The 15,539-nt window shown below is 45.8% G+C and overlaps 1 protein-coding gene across 1 annotated transcript in view; it reads right to left on the bottom strand.

The window, feature by feature from the left end:
* Nucleotides 1–14,406, bottom strand: part of avl9 (AVL9 cell migration associated) — a 95,724-nt gene extending 81,318 nt beyond the window's left edge. Inside the window, exon 1 of the mRNA XM_043688809.2 lies at nt 14,241–14,406. Within this exon, the coding sequence (XP_043544744.2) occupies nt 14,241–14,363 (123 nt within the window). The 5' untranslated portion in view covers nt 14,364–14,406. The remainder of the gene's footprint in view (nt 1–14,240) is intronic.
* Between the last annotated feature and the right edge of the window lie 1,133 nt (nt 14,407–15,539).

The following is a 15,539-nucleotide window of genomic DNA, read 5'->3' as shown; positions in this document are numbered from 1 at the left end:
CAGTTTGAAGATAGGATGTTATTGCCTCAAGAATTGTTCAGACATTTGTTATGAAGGTGTAGGTGTGTACTGTATCTTTAAGAGAGAGTGGAAGCTGGCACGCGCTTAGACAGGCACAGAGGTGCTGAAAGATTTAAAAATGTAACACTTGGTTGACTCAAATAGCTGGAGCTGCAGTACCATGGTACAAAACAAATTCAAATTCAGCCAATCAGTTTAAATTATGCCCCAGATACCAAAGTCCAATCGAATTTGAATTTTACTGTTTTGGATGACATCAAACCAATGAAATGATCTGATTTTGGGATATAAAATTGGACAGTTTGAACAATTAAGGGGAGGACAGCAAAGAGCAGCCAACAAAAAGCCAGCTGGACAACTCTCTGAAAGGTACCTGTCCATAAGAGATTTGTGCAGCAGAAGACAGAAGAAAAGACGACCCAGAAAAAATCTACACAGAAAAACCTACAAAGCAGAATCGACACAGTTAGCTGGTTTTGAAATGTTTTTTTTTGTAAATCTTAATCGGGGTTTTTAATCAGACCAATATTGTAGAGTGGGTAGGTTTAAGAGTGTAAATAGTTGTTGTCTAATGTTCTCTTTTGGACTTAAAGAATAAAATTGTTAATTTTTTCTTTAATTAGTGATATTAGTTTTTTGTTACTAAATTGTTCTTTACCACTCGAAATTTAACAGATTACGGTGCAAGGTGATCTTCTCCGTGTGTCGGGTTTAGATTAGTATAGAGTGGTTTACCCCATGTCATAACACACTCCTACCAATACTGTGATAGTCACATCTGTCACGGATATATTGATGAAATGAGATTAAGCACATTTTCAGTCTTGTTGGTCTCTCACTATCTGCCGCTGGCCCAATTGGGTTGATACCAAATCTCCTTCAGGACTTGGTAAGCTTTATCAGTACAGGTGTCACAAGAAGGGCTTATGCCCGAAACGTCGATTCTCCTGTTCCCTGGATGCTGCCTGACCTGCTGCGCTTTTCCAGCAACACATTTTCAGCAGGTGTCACAAAGCTACTCTCGGGTGCTCGATACTGAAGTCCCTACCGAGAATACATTCTATGCCTTTAATAGCCTCAGAGCTTCCTCCAAATGAAGTGGTTCTGGAGTCACATGAAAACCAAATCTATAATCTCTCTAATTTCTTTATCTCGTCTGTGGACCTTCAAGATTCATGTACTGCAGTAATTCACAAACTGTAAGTCAATGCTTCGAATGGCTTAGGCACTGAAATTGGCATGTGTGGATCCTCTGAGTGAGGGAAGTTTGGGACATACTAGGTAAGGTTGTCAAATTAACTTCACTGAAATACATTAGTACATTGGATAAATTTGTTTAATGACAATTCAATAACTTTATGATTATTATGCAGCTAGATATTTATTCCAAATTTATTAATTAATTTAACATCCCCTTGTTCCCATGGTCAGATCTAAACTCAAGTCTCCAAAGCATTAGCCCAGATCTTAATATTACTAGTCCAGTAGCACCCCCTTCTGTATTGACAATACAGTTCAATCCTCAAAATTCTTAGCAATTAGCAATGATTTTTACACCTTTTTAAAGTAAACTAAACCATGCAGAAAACTTTTTTCTGATGCGTCAGCAGATAATTTCATTGATGGTTCTACTGCAGATTCAACTACTGTACTTCTTGAAAAGATAAATTCATCAATATTTAACAATTTAGAAAACAAAGTAAAGAATAATTGAACAAGGAAAAATAATGATGGAAACAGAAAGAAGAAACTGAATGAAACTCTGGGGAAGGTCCATGGCAGCAGCTGTAATAACTGAAACTCTATAAACAAAAAACAATAAATATCAAATTCACCAGCTGTTACAATTTCAGGCTGAAAGAAATGTGATTACACATTTCTAACAATCATGTAGCTTGCTTCCTAATTTATTAAACAGACCACACGGTCTGCAACCAGCATCACCATCATTAATTCATGATGTATAAATTGGAAAATCCTTATGCTAACAGCTGTTGGAAAAGAATCTTTGGCTGCTGCTTTGCCCACCTAAGCCAGTCAGCAATATTAACCCAGTTAAACCAAGTGGTTTCTGAAATAAAGTAATCCAATATATTTGTTCAGAGTTTAACTTGGAGCTAAAAAGACTTCTTATTTTGAACACAAATAATATACTTAATTAACCAGGGATGGAGATTAAACAGAAAAAGGTAACTATAGGCAAGTCAGCTTAACATCTGTTGTTGGGAAAACCTTATAATAAAGGAAGTAATTTAGAAATACGTAATATGATCAAATAGAATCAGCAACTTCAGAACAGACATTCAAGAGACGCTGTCAGCCGTCAGCAGCAGAATTATATTTCAACACAATGTGCAACCTCATGGCACAGTATATTCCTACTCTATCATTACCATCATGGTTCAATGAAGAAGGCAGGAGGGTGTGCCTGGAGCAGCACCAAATATATCTAAAAGTGTCAACCGAGAGAAGGTAATCAGATCTAAGCTCTGCTATCCTACCACATCAGGTCGTGAATTGTGGTGGACAATTAAACAACTCAAGGTTAGAGTGGTGCTGGAAAAGCACAGTAGGTCAGCAGCATCCGAGGAACAGGAAAATCGACATTTCGGGCAGGAGCCCTTCAACAGGAATGAACATCATCAGCAGAATTATACAGGAATGATCATTCCTGATGAAGGGTTCCTGCCCAAAATGTCGATTTTCCTGGTCCTCGGATCCTGCGTGACCTGTTGTGCTTTCCCAGCACCACTTTAATCTTGACTCTAATCACCAACATCTGCAGTACTCCTTTTCGCCTAATTAAACAACTTACCAGAGGAGGCAGCTCCACAAATATCTTTAGTAATGAATGAGCCCAGCACATCATTCCAAAAGGTAACACTGGGACATTTGCAACAATCTTAAGCCAGAAGTGCTAAAAGGATGATCCATCTCAGCCTCCTCCAGACCTCCCTAGCACCTTAGATGCCAGTCTGCAAGCAATTCAGAGATTCCACATGAATCAACAAACAGTTAGAGGCACTTGATACTGCAAAGGCTATGTGCCCTGTTGAGACCAGAATGATTTGTATTTTATTTCTCTCATTTTTGGTTTGGAACTGAGAGTTGCGGTTGACAATTGAACTTTGAATTTTGAATAGCAGCTTGTTTGAAAAAGAACAAGCTGGAAACTGGCCTAGAAAGATAATGCAGGTTAATTACCACTCTAAGGACACGAGACATTTGACAGCGAGACCTTGCTATACTCAGACACTGGCAACTGGTTGGATGTTGAATTTGTCAATCAAAAAAGGACCGGTGCTAGCCAGTTAATCACAGAGAATGTTGAAAATAAAAAAGAAAACAAATGGTGAATTGGTGCTGACTGAGGTTTGGGCAGGAACAGTTTTGTTTTGGAAGCTGCCTGACTGGGGCTGGTTCATAGTTTTGGTTCTCTCTATTTATTCCCCAGTTGCTGAATTGTTGAAAGTTCTGAGAATTTCAATCTGTAAGAATTAAGTAAAGGTCTCCAGACATCTGTGGAAGCTGTTTACATTGACCAGTGACTTCAAAATTAAAGCAAGACGAACAGCCCTACGTACCTGCAATACAACCCATCATCCAAGGATTTCATGATGACCTCGTATTCATTGTCGACATGGTTACTGAATTGGCAAATTATGATTCTTCTATTGTCTTTTGCAATTTATCCCTTAACTGTGTCTGACTGTCTGCCAGAGTGGGAGTTTATGATCAAATTAGATTGGTTTTAGCTTGTAGCTATTAATTAGATTGCCTTATTATCGGTGTCCTGCTAAAGTTACACTCTCAATGACAAGTTGTTTAAGTTATAAACTTAGTGCCCAAGATCTGTTATTTGTAAAATCTTGTTAGGAACAATTGAGCAATTCTGAAAGTCACTGAATGTTTTAATTTCCCTGTGTTATGAATCCATTGATAGCAGACTGATTTTGTTCGGCTTGTTAACCCAGTTTCCTAACAGCCCTGACCACATTCTGGCAATACTGAAGATTTGTGCTCCAAAACTTGCCCCGCCCCTAGAAAAACTGTTCCAGCACAGATACAATACTGACCATGTGGAATATTGCCTAGTTATGTCCAGTAAGCAATAAGTAGGACAAATCCAATCCGATCAATGACTGCCCAGTCAGTTGTCTCTTGATCTTCAGTATGCGACAGAAGGTGTCATCAACAGTGTCATAAAGCACCGCTTGTTTAGCAATAACCTACTCATTGACGTTCAGTTAGAGTTCTGTCAGGCCCACTCAGCTTCTGATTTCATATTTGATTCAAACATGGACAAAACAATTCAGTTTGAGAGGTGAGGTGAAAACAACCACCCTTGATATCAAGGCTCCATTCGACATGTCAGAAATCACATGACACCAGATTATAGTCTAGTGGATTTATTTTAAAATCACAAGCTTTCAGCATCTCCAATTCACATTTGACGTGTGACATCAAGGACTCAAGCAAAATTTAGAGTCAATGGAAATTAAGGGGAAAACTCTGTTAGTTGGAATCAAAACTAACACACAGAAAGATGGTTGTGATGGCAGTCATGATGGTAAGGGGATTGGTTCTGCGAAAGTCTGTAGTTGCTGAGATGTTCCACATGGATTTAACTAATCAACCAAACTGCAAGAAGTCAACTGCCCATTAGTTTATGGGGTGAATCTCAATATACTTTCTGTACTGTGTGCTAGTCCAGTGGCCTACTTAGTTTTATAATTAGTTCAGCTTTTCTCTTCAAATTTGAATGCCTAACTTGGTGAGGGAAGGACATTAATGAAGAGTGACGTCTTGGAGAGAAATGGACTAGTTCCTAAGAACCTGAGATAAACTTTAAAACTGGGGATTCAGTATACTATAAAAGAGGGGTCCTCAAGATTGGAAAAATCCGGGTAGGATGATAAAGTGTAACAGTAAGACAGTGATTCTCTAATGTGGTAGTCAAACTAATAGCGTCTAGCCATCTCATTTTGTTGTGATTGAACCATTGCTGAAAGGATTTTTAGCTATAGTGTTCATAACCACAATGCCCACATTTTTGCATTTCTATATCGGCAAACTCCTGTTCACAATTGTCAAGTCAGAAATTTAGCCAGTGTTCCAACTTTGGACCCTATCTATTTTTCTAAGACTTTACCTATGATCACCCTTTGCCCATACCATGTCTATAAAATGAGAATATGTTGGTCTTGGCTCTAAACCTTAACCCCTGGTGTCGAAGCCTCCCCAAGAGTTTCAGTGCGTAAGGGAGGACTCCCTACTGGAGTCTACTCAACCTTCCCTGATTCTTTCCCTGAGATCGTTCAATTGCCTGGAATAAAATTCTTACAAACAATCCATTAAAGGTAAAGCACATTTATTTAAACATGTACTACAGGGTGTAGGTTTGCTCACTAAGCTGTAGGTTTGATATCCAGACGTTTCATTACCTGGCTAGGTAACATCATCAGTGGCGACTTCCAAGTGAAGCGAAGCTGTTGTCTCCTGCTTTCTATTCATATCTTTCTCCTGGGGTTTGTGGTGATGTCATTTCCTGTTTGTTTTCTGAGAGGTTGATAGATGGCATCTAGATCTATGTATTTGCTTATGGCGTTGTGGTTGGAGTACCAGGCCTCTAGGAATTCTCTGGCATGTCTGGGACAACACATCTATCCTGGGACAGGCTAAGCAAAGACATGCCAGAGAATTCCTAGAGGCCTGGCACTCCAACAACAACGCCATAAGCAAACACATAGATCTAGATGCCATCTATCAACCCCTCAGAAAACGAACTGGAAATGACATCACCAGGAACCCCATCCAGGAGAAAGATATTAATAGAAAGCAGGAGACAACAGCTTCGCTTCACTTGGAAGTCGCCACTGATGATGTTACCTAGCCAGGTAATGAAACGTCTGGATATCAAACCTACACCCTAAATCTCAACCTGAGCTACAAACCTTCACAAACCTTGCAAAATGTACTACAGTATCGCAGTTACAGAGTAACAAGACACCAAGCCCTAGTCTAAGTAGAGGTTCTAAAACCTCAGCAGAGTAGCGGTACCAGCACTTAAGCAACCACATGCTCTCTCATGACTACTCTGAAAATGGCATTCACAATCTTTAATATTTATACAGTTTTTGCTCACTAAACATGTCAATCAAACTCATGCTGATGAACATGATACTCTCCCCACATTCTTTTATGTACTTATGATGAACTTGTTGACTAATCATATTACTAGAATAGTGATAATGAAACTGCCCTTGTCCTAACTCGGGTGATGACATTAAGTGTTGATGTCCTCTAAAGTTTGGTCACATACTCATTACCGCATGTCTTTGTTTAAACCTGATAACTGATTTTTTAATACGTCTTAAACCCACACCTTATTGTGTTCCACTTCACATGCTTGGTCAGTAAACTCTTTATTTAAACCCCTATTGTCTTTCCTCGTAGCTACTTGACGTGATCTGTCAAAGGCTTTTGTTCCTCCTTAATGACTAATTGTTAAGTTTCGTAGCTGCCAAAATTTGTTCTTGTACAGAGCTGGACTTCCTGCTTTTCCCAGCAAAGTTATTGTACTTAATACTTTTTCCTTTGGCTTTATTTCTAACATACTTTGGGTTCTTTAATTTTATGCTTTCCCTTTGTGTCCTTCCTCATTGGCGACTACTTTCATGCTAAAGGAAGACTTACAATATGACATGCAATGTTCCCAACATGGTTTAAATCTGTCATATTGTTCCCGAATCCCTCAGTGAGTCTTGTTTTCTCATCACCCACCACAAATGAATAGTAGTATTTTTAATCGGTGACAAAACGGTGAGCAAATTGGTTATAATTGTTTGATAATTTGGTTTTTTCTCTCAGTTTCTCATCACCAAATGTAATTAGTACTCTTTTAATTTCTATTCAGAAATGTCAGGATTTTATTAATAGGATGCAATAGTGCCCTAATTTGGTAAACTGGGTAAAATGATTGCTTTATTATGTTGCACATCCAGTTTTATTTCTGCATTTTTTATGGAAGGCTTGCACAACAGCAAGGATACCTCACAAGAGACTATATGGTTAATATAGTGGTTTATTCTAGCTATTTTGCATGGGGTCATCATTTTTTTTTAGTGGCTGTAATGTGCTGCCATCTCTGAACCTGAAACCAAGTAGAACTCTTTCATACTTTGACCCTTCAGTTTATATGTTTTGCTAGATTCATCAAAAATTTAGGAGGAATTTGTTGACCAAACGATGCAAGTAAATTATAAATTGACAATTAAATGCGAAAAAAAACACATTTGAATTCAGTGACATTAAATTAAGAGCAAAGGCACCAATTGGAAGTGAAATGCAAGTTCATAACATTTAGTTAAATAAACAACCAAGACAAAATTCATGTTTGAAAATTAGCGATATAGGTATATACAACAACCATGCCTGGAATATTGTCTGCAGTTTTTGTCCTCTTACCCAAAAAAGGATATACCTGAGTATAACAAAGGATCCACTAGACTGAGCCGAGGACTGTTTTATGCAGACAGACTGAGGAGGTTTCAGTGGTGCTGGAAGAGCACAGCAATTCAGGCAGCATCCGAGGACAGGCAAAATCGACGTTTCGGGCAAAAGCCCTTCATCAGGAATAAAGGCAGAGAGCCTGAAGCATGGAGAGATAAGCTAGAGGAGGGTGGGGGTGGGAGAGAGTGGCATAGAGTACAATAGGTCAGTGGGGAAGGAGATGAAGGTGATAGGTCAGGGAGGAGAGGGTGGAGTGGATAGGTGGAAAAGGAGCTGGGCAGGTCGGACAAGTCCGGACAGGTCAGGGGATCGAGTTTCTGGAGGTTAGAAGCTAGGATGAGGTGGGGGAAGGGGAAATGAGGAAACTGTTAAAATCCACATTGAAGACCTGGGGTTGAAGTGTTCCGAGGCGGAAGATGAGGCGTTCTTCCTCCAGGCGTCTGGTGGTGAGGGAGCGGCGGTGGAGGAGGCCCAGCACCTCCATATCCTCGGCAGAGTGGGAGGGGGAGTTGAAATGTTGAGCCACTGGGCGATGTGGTTGATTGGTGCGGGTGTCTCGGAGATGTTCCCTAAAGCGCTCTGCTAGGAGGCGTCCCAGAGGGGTTGGTCTGAGGGCGGAGGTGCGGGATGTGGATGAGATGCGTTGGAGGGCATCTTTAACCACGTGGGAAGGGAAATTGCGGTCTCTAAAGAAGGAGGCCAGCTGGTGTGTTCTATGGTGGAACCGCTCCTCCTGGGAGCAGATACGGCGGAGGCGGAGGAATTGGGAATACGGGATGGCATTTTTGCAAGAGGTAGGGTGGGAAGAGGTGTAATCCAGGTAGCTGTGGGAGTCGGTGGGTTTGTAGAAGATGTCAGTGTCAAGTTGGTCGTCACTGATGGAGATGGAGAGGTCCAGGAAGGGGAGGGAGGTGTCAGAGATGGTCCAACCCCTCCAACCGCAACAAGGACAGAACGCCCCTGGTGCTCACCTTCCACCCTACCAACCTTCGCATAAACCAAATCATCCGGCGACATTTCCGCCACCTCCAAACAGATCCCACCACCAGGGATATATTTCCCTCCCCACCCCTCTCCGCCTTCCGCAAAGACCGTTCCCTCCGTGACTACCTGGTCAGGTCCACGCCCCCCTACGACCCACCCTCCCATCCTGGCACTTTCCCCTGCCACCGCAGGAACTGTAAAACCTGCGCCCACACCTCCTCCCTCACCTCCATCCAAGGCCCCAAAGGAGCTTTCCACATCCATCAAAGTTTTACCTGCACATCCACTAATATCATCTATTGTATCCGTTGCTCCCGATGCGGTCTCCTCTACATTGGGGAGACTGGACGCCTCCTAGCAGAGCGCTTTAGGGAACATCTCCGAGACACCCGCACCAATCAACCACATCGCCCAGTGGCTCAACATTTCAACTCCCCCTCCCACTCTGCCGAGGATATGGAGGTGCTGGGCCTCCTCCACCGCCGCTCCCTCACCACCAGACGCCTGGAGGAAGAACGCCTCATCTTCCGCCTCGGAACACTTCAACCCCAGGTCTTCAATGTGGATTTTAACAGTTTCCTCATTTCCCCTTCCCCCACCTCATCCTAGCTTCTAACCTCCAGAAACTCGATCCCCTGACCTGTCCGGACTTGTCCGACCTGCCCAGCTCCTTTTCCACCTATCCACTCCACCCTCTCCTCCCTGACCTATCACCTTCATCTCCTTCCCCACTGACCTATTGTACTCTATGCCACTCTCTCCCACCCCCACCCTCCTCTAGCTTATCTCTCCATGCTTCAGGCTCTCTGCCTTTATTCCTGATGAAGGGCTTTTGCCCGAAACGTCGATTTTGCCTGTCCTCGGATGCTGCCTGAATTGCTGTGCTCTTCCAGCACCACTGATCCAGAATCTGGTTTCCAGCATCTGCAGTCATTGTTTTTACCTTGAGGAGGTTTCAGGACTGGTCTAGAACCAAGGAGCACAATCTTGGAATAAAGGCTATTTTGACTGAGATGAACAGGAATTTCTTCAATCAGATAGTAGTGAATCTATGCAATTCTCTACCAGACAGAGAACTGTGGAGACTCAATCGTTCAGCATATTCGAGAAAGGACTCACTAGATTTCTAGATCCTAAGAATGATATGAAGGAGGGTTAATGCAAAGAAAATGGAGTTGAGGTTAGAAGATCAGCTGTAAACTAGCTGAATGGTGGAGCTCGTTCAATGGCTTGAGTGGTCTACACCTGCTCCTATTTCCTAATATGTTACACTTAAATAACACTATTAATATAGTGAAACAGCTCAAAGTGTTTCACAGGAGCATTATAAAACAACATTGGGCTCTGAAATGCAATGGAACTTGCAAGTTACAATACCAAAGTTTTTGTTCATCTTAAATTTAGAGATTGAATGTGAATGACCAGACAGGTGTACATGGGAATGGTCAAATCTAGGACGTCAAAGGCATGGATTTCAGTTTCGGCCGCAGATGAACTGAGACAAGGGCAAAATTGAGTGATGGTACAGAGATGGAAAAAAGCAACATGAGAGAAGATACAAATGAGGTTGGAAGCTCATCACAGGATCAAATGTAATAATGTGCACATAACAGCTGACAAATTATGAGAGGTCAACAAATAATATCATATATAGCCTGTATTTAGATTATGAGAAAGTGAGGACTGCAGATGCTGGAGATCAGAGCTGAAAAATGTGTTGCTGGAAGAGCACAGCAGGTCAAGCAGCATCCAAGGAGCAGGAGAATTGACGTTTCGGGCATAAGCCCTTCTTCTGAAGACACGTCGATTCTCCTGCTCCTTGGATGCTGCCTGACCTGCTGCGCTTTTCCAGCAACACATTTTTCAGCTCTGTATTTAGATTATGTAAATTCCAAGATTGGCTTAATGTTTTGAAATCAAAGAATAATGTTAAAACTTGTCTAATTTGATTGGCTTTCATGTTTGTATGTCATTTATGATTACTATATTTATTCCCTTTGCCCTAATCCGCACCCTTACCCCTGGCTCCAAACTACCCTCACCTCCAAATAGACTCCCCTCAATCACACACTAATCCCATCAGCCCTGAACACAGATTCCGACATCACTGTCCAATCCTACAGCCCGAAGTAACCAAATCTAAACCCTCAAACTGACCCCTCAAAGGCTCTAATCCCACATTCAGATCTCCCGCATCCCCTGATTCCATACTCTGATCTTCACACAATCCCTGATGCCACAGTCTGACCACCCCACAATCCCTGATCCCCGACATTCTGATCTCCCCACAATCTGATCTCCCCATCCCCTGATACTAGTCTGATCTCTCCATCCCCTGATCCCACAGTCTGATCTCTGCATCCCCTGATCCCACAGTCTGATCTCCCCATCCCCTGATCCCACAGTCTGATCTCCCCACACCCCCTGATCCCACAGTCTAATCTCCCCACACACCCCGATCCCACAGTCTAATCTCCCCAACCCCTGATCCCACAGTCTAACCTCCCTATCCCCTGATCCCACATTCTGATCCCCTGATCCCACAGTCTGATCTCCCCACACCCCCCATCACACAATCTGATCTCGCCATCCCCTGATCCCACAGTCTGATCTCCCCACACCCCCAGATCCCACACTGATCTCCCCACACCCCCAGATCCCAGTCTGATCTCCCCACACCCCCCATCACACAATCTGATCTCCCCATCCCTGATCCCACAGTCTGATCTATGCATCCCCTGATCCCACAGTCTGATCTCCCCAACCCCTGATCCCACAGTCTGATCTCCCCATCCCCTGATTCCAAAGTCTGATCTCCCCACACCCCCAGATCCCACACTGATCTCCCCACACCCCCTGATCCCACAGTCTAATCTCCCCAACCCCTGATCCCACAGTCTAACCTCCCTGTCCCCTGATCCCACATTCTGATCTCCCTATCCCCTGATCCCACAGTCTGATCTCCCCACATCCCCTAATCCCACAGTCTGATCTCCCCACACCCCCCGATCACACAATCTGATCTCGCCATCCCGATCCCACAGTCTGATCTCCCCACACCCCCCATCACACAATCTGATCTCGCCATCCCCTGATCCCACAGTCTGATCTCCCCACACCCCCAGATCCCACACTGATCTCCCCACACCCCCAGATCCCAGTCTGATCTCCCCACACCCCCCATCACACAATCTGATCTCACCATCCCTGATCCCACAGTCTGATCTATGCATCCCCTGATCCCACATCGGACTTCCCCACCCCCTGATCCCACAGTCTGATCTCCCCACCCCTGATCCCAAAGTCTGATCTCCCCACACCCCCAGATCCCACACTGATCTCCCCACACCCCCTGATCCTACAGTCTGATCTCCCCACAACCCCTGATCCCACAGTCTAATCTCCCCAACCCCTGATCCCACAGTCTAACCTCCCTGTCCCCTGATCCCACATTCTGATCTCCCTATCCACTGATCCCACAGTCTGATCTCCCCATCCACTGATCCCACAGTCTGATCTCCCCACATCCCCTAATCCCACAGTCTGATCTCCCCACACCCCCCGATCACACACTCTGATCTCGCCATCCCCTGATCCCACAGTCTGATCTCTGCATCCCTCGATCCCACATCTGACTTCCTCACCCCCTGAACCCACAGTCTGATCTCCCCACCCCGATCCCAAAGTCTGATCTCCCCACACCCCCTGATCCCAGTCTAACCTCCCCATCCCCTGATCCCACAGTCTGACCTTCCCATCCTCTGATCCCACAGTCTGACCACCCAACACCCCCTGATCCCACAGTCTGATCTCCCCACACCCCTTAATCCCACAGTCTGATCTCCCCACACCCCATGATCCCACAGTCTGATCTCCCCACACCCCCTAATCCCACAGTCTGATCTCCCCATCCCTGATCCCACAGTTTAATCTCCCCACACCCCCTGATCCCACAGTCTGATCACCCCACACCTCCTGATACCACAGTCTGATCACCCCACACCCCCTGATCCCACAGTCTGATCACCCCACACCCCCTGATCCCACAGTCTTATCTCCCCACACCCTCTGGTCCCCCAGTCTGATCTTCCCACACCCCCTAATCCCACAGTCTGTTCTCCCCACACCCCATGATCCCACAGTCTGACCTCCCCATCCCCTGATCCCACAGTCTGATCTCCCCAAAACCCCTGATCCCACAGTCTGTTCTCCCCACACCCCCTGATCCCAGAGTCTGATCTCCCCAAACCCAATCTGATCTCCCCACACCCCATGATCCCACAGTCTGTTCTCCCCACATCCCCTAATCCCACAGTCTGATCTCCCCACACCCCATGATCCCAGTCTGTTCTCCCCACACTCCATGATCCTACAGTCTGACCTCCCCATCCCCTAATCCCACAGTCTGATCATCCCACACCCCATGATCCCACAGTCTGATCTCCCCACACCCCCTGATCCCACAGTCTGTTCTCCCCACATCCCCTGATCCCACAGTCTGACCTCCCCATCCCCTGATCCCACAGTTTGTTCTCCCCACACCCCATGATCCCAGTCTGTTCTCCCCACACCCCATGATCCCACAGTCTGACCTCCTCATCCCCTGATCCCACAGCCTGATCTCCCCACACCCCATGATCCCACAGTCTGACCTCCTCATCCCCTGATCCCACAGTCTGATCTCCCCACACCCCATGATCCCACAGTCTGATCTCCCCAACCCCTGATCCCACAGTCTGATCTCCCCATCCCCTGATCCCACAGTCTGATCTCCCCACACCCCATGATCCCACAGTCTGATCTCCCCAACCCCTGATCCCACAGTCTGATCTCCCCATCCCCTGATCCCACAGTCTGATCTCCCCAACCCCATGATCCCACAGTCTGATCTCCCCATCCCCTGATCCCACAGTCTGATCTCCCCACACCCCATGATCCCACAGTCTGATCTCCCCAACCCCTGATCCCACAGTCTGATCTCCCCAACCCCTGATCCCACAGTCTGATCTCCCCACACCCCATGATCCCACAGTCTGATCTCCCCAACCCCTGATCCCACAGTCTGATCTCCCCATCCCCTGATCCCACAGTCTGATCTCCCCATCCCCTGATCCCACAGTCTGTTCTCCCCACGCCCCATGATCCCACAGTCTGATCTCCCCATCCCCTGATCCCACAGTCTGTTCTCCCCACACCCCCTGATCCCACAGTCTGTTCTCCCCACACCCCATGATCCCACAGTCTGATCTCCCCAACCCCTGATCCCACAGTCTGATCTCCCCATCCCCTGATCCCACAGTCTGATCTCCCCATCCCCTGATCCCACAGTCTGTTCTCCCCACGCCCCATGATCCCACAGTCTGATCTCCCCAACCCCATGATCCCACAGTCTGATCTCCCCATCCCCTGATCCCACAGTCTGATCTCCCCATCCCCTGATCCCACAGTCTGATCTCCCACCCCCTGATCCCACAGTCTGGTCTCCCCACACCCCATGATCCCACAGTCTGATCTCCCCATCCCCTGATCCCACAGTCTGATCTCCCCATCCCCTGATCCCACAGTCTGGTCTCCCCACACCCCCTGATCCCACAGTCTGATCTCCCCATCCCCTGATCCCACAGTCTGGTCTCCCCACACCCGTACATCCTCAGCCTGACCCCGAGACCCCACAAACCCTCCAGTCACGGGCTTTTTTTGCCAACATCCAATGCTCCGCTCACCTGGCAACCCTTCTTGTGGTGGAAACCGACTACGACGATATGCAGCACAGCCCCGCCCTCAGTTCCTGCCTGATCCTGGGCCTGAGTCTGAGTCTGAGCCTGGGCCTCAGCGCCCGACTCCATCCCGAGCCCCCGAGGGTGACTCAACTCAGGGCCGGAGCAGCCGCCCGTGCGCACTTCCGCCTGGAGCCGCGTGTACGTCAGTGCGCCCCGGGCGTCGTGACATCACCAATACACAAGGTGCGGGCAGAATGGACATGCGCAGTGCGGAGGTTCAGTATTGGTCTGGATTGGTTTTCAGACACTGTATGTGGTCCAGGTCCAGTGCATTGCAGAATGTCTTAGTTATGGTCTTGAGTTAGACCATCACAGGGAGATCAATGTCATAGTAATGATCTTGGGGTTAGACTGTTACAGGGAAATCAATGTCATATTTAATGATCTTGGGGTTAGATCATTATAGGGAGATCAATATCTTAGTAATGATCTTGAGGTTAGACCGTTACAGTGAGATCAGTATCTTAGTTATGGTCTTCGGATTGGTGTATCAGAGTGCAGACTGTGGATCACAGTGTAAACCCTGACAGTTAGGTACATCTGGAGAATCTCAGCAAGTCCCAGCAGCATTTGTGCAGAGAGATACTGAGTTAGTGTTTAGAGTCTGGTACAACTCTCCTTCAGGACTGCTTGAAAACTGACAATTTGGTGATTACATGAACTCATTGAAAGGCAGACCGATAACTTCTCATGCCCAACTGAAAAGGAGTGGAACTACAGATTACAAGATAGCTATCTCACTTTACCTCTGGGGGGGATGTGTTAACACTTTGCTCAGGAAGTCCGAGTGGCAAATCGCTTTTACATCCATGATGCAGTCTGCAGCTATGGATAATTATAGTCGACTATTGGAATTGGTTAAAAGGAGTTGCTGCATGGCAATACGCATTGTGGTTGGATTTGTTCTCAATGCAACTTCCTTGACTACCAAGGCCGGGATTGTCTCAAGCCCACAGCTTCTAGCTTAAAGAGAAGGAAACCTCAATACCCCAAGATGCTGCATTTGTTGTCTAGATATGTAATATTTAGGATATTTGTGTTTTGTACTTCAGTGCATAAATAAGTAAGTCTTAGGTCCATTTTGAGGAATGAATTGAAAAATAGCGTTATAATTTAGACCTACTTCAAAATTCATATTTAACATCTTAGACTGAAGGAATTTATCTCAGTTTCGGCACAATGGCTCAGTGGTTAGCACTGCTGCCTCACCGTGCTAGGGATCTGGGTTCGATTTCAGCCTCG

This window comes from Chiloscyllium plagiosum, unplaced genomic scaffold, assembly GCF_037043375.1.
Source record: "Chiloscyllium plagiosum isolate Xiang-an unplaced genomic scaffold, Cpla_swu_hap1 HiC_scaffold_4, whole genome shotgun sequence".
Taxonomy (NCBI): domain Eukaryota; kingdom Metazoa; phylum Chordata; class Chondrichthyes; order Orectolobiformes; family Hemiscylliidae; genus Chiloscyllium; species Chiloscyllium plagiosum.
Note: the sequence above shows the minus strand (reverse complement) of the source record. Positions and strands in the feature narration are given on the sequence as shown.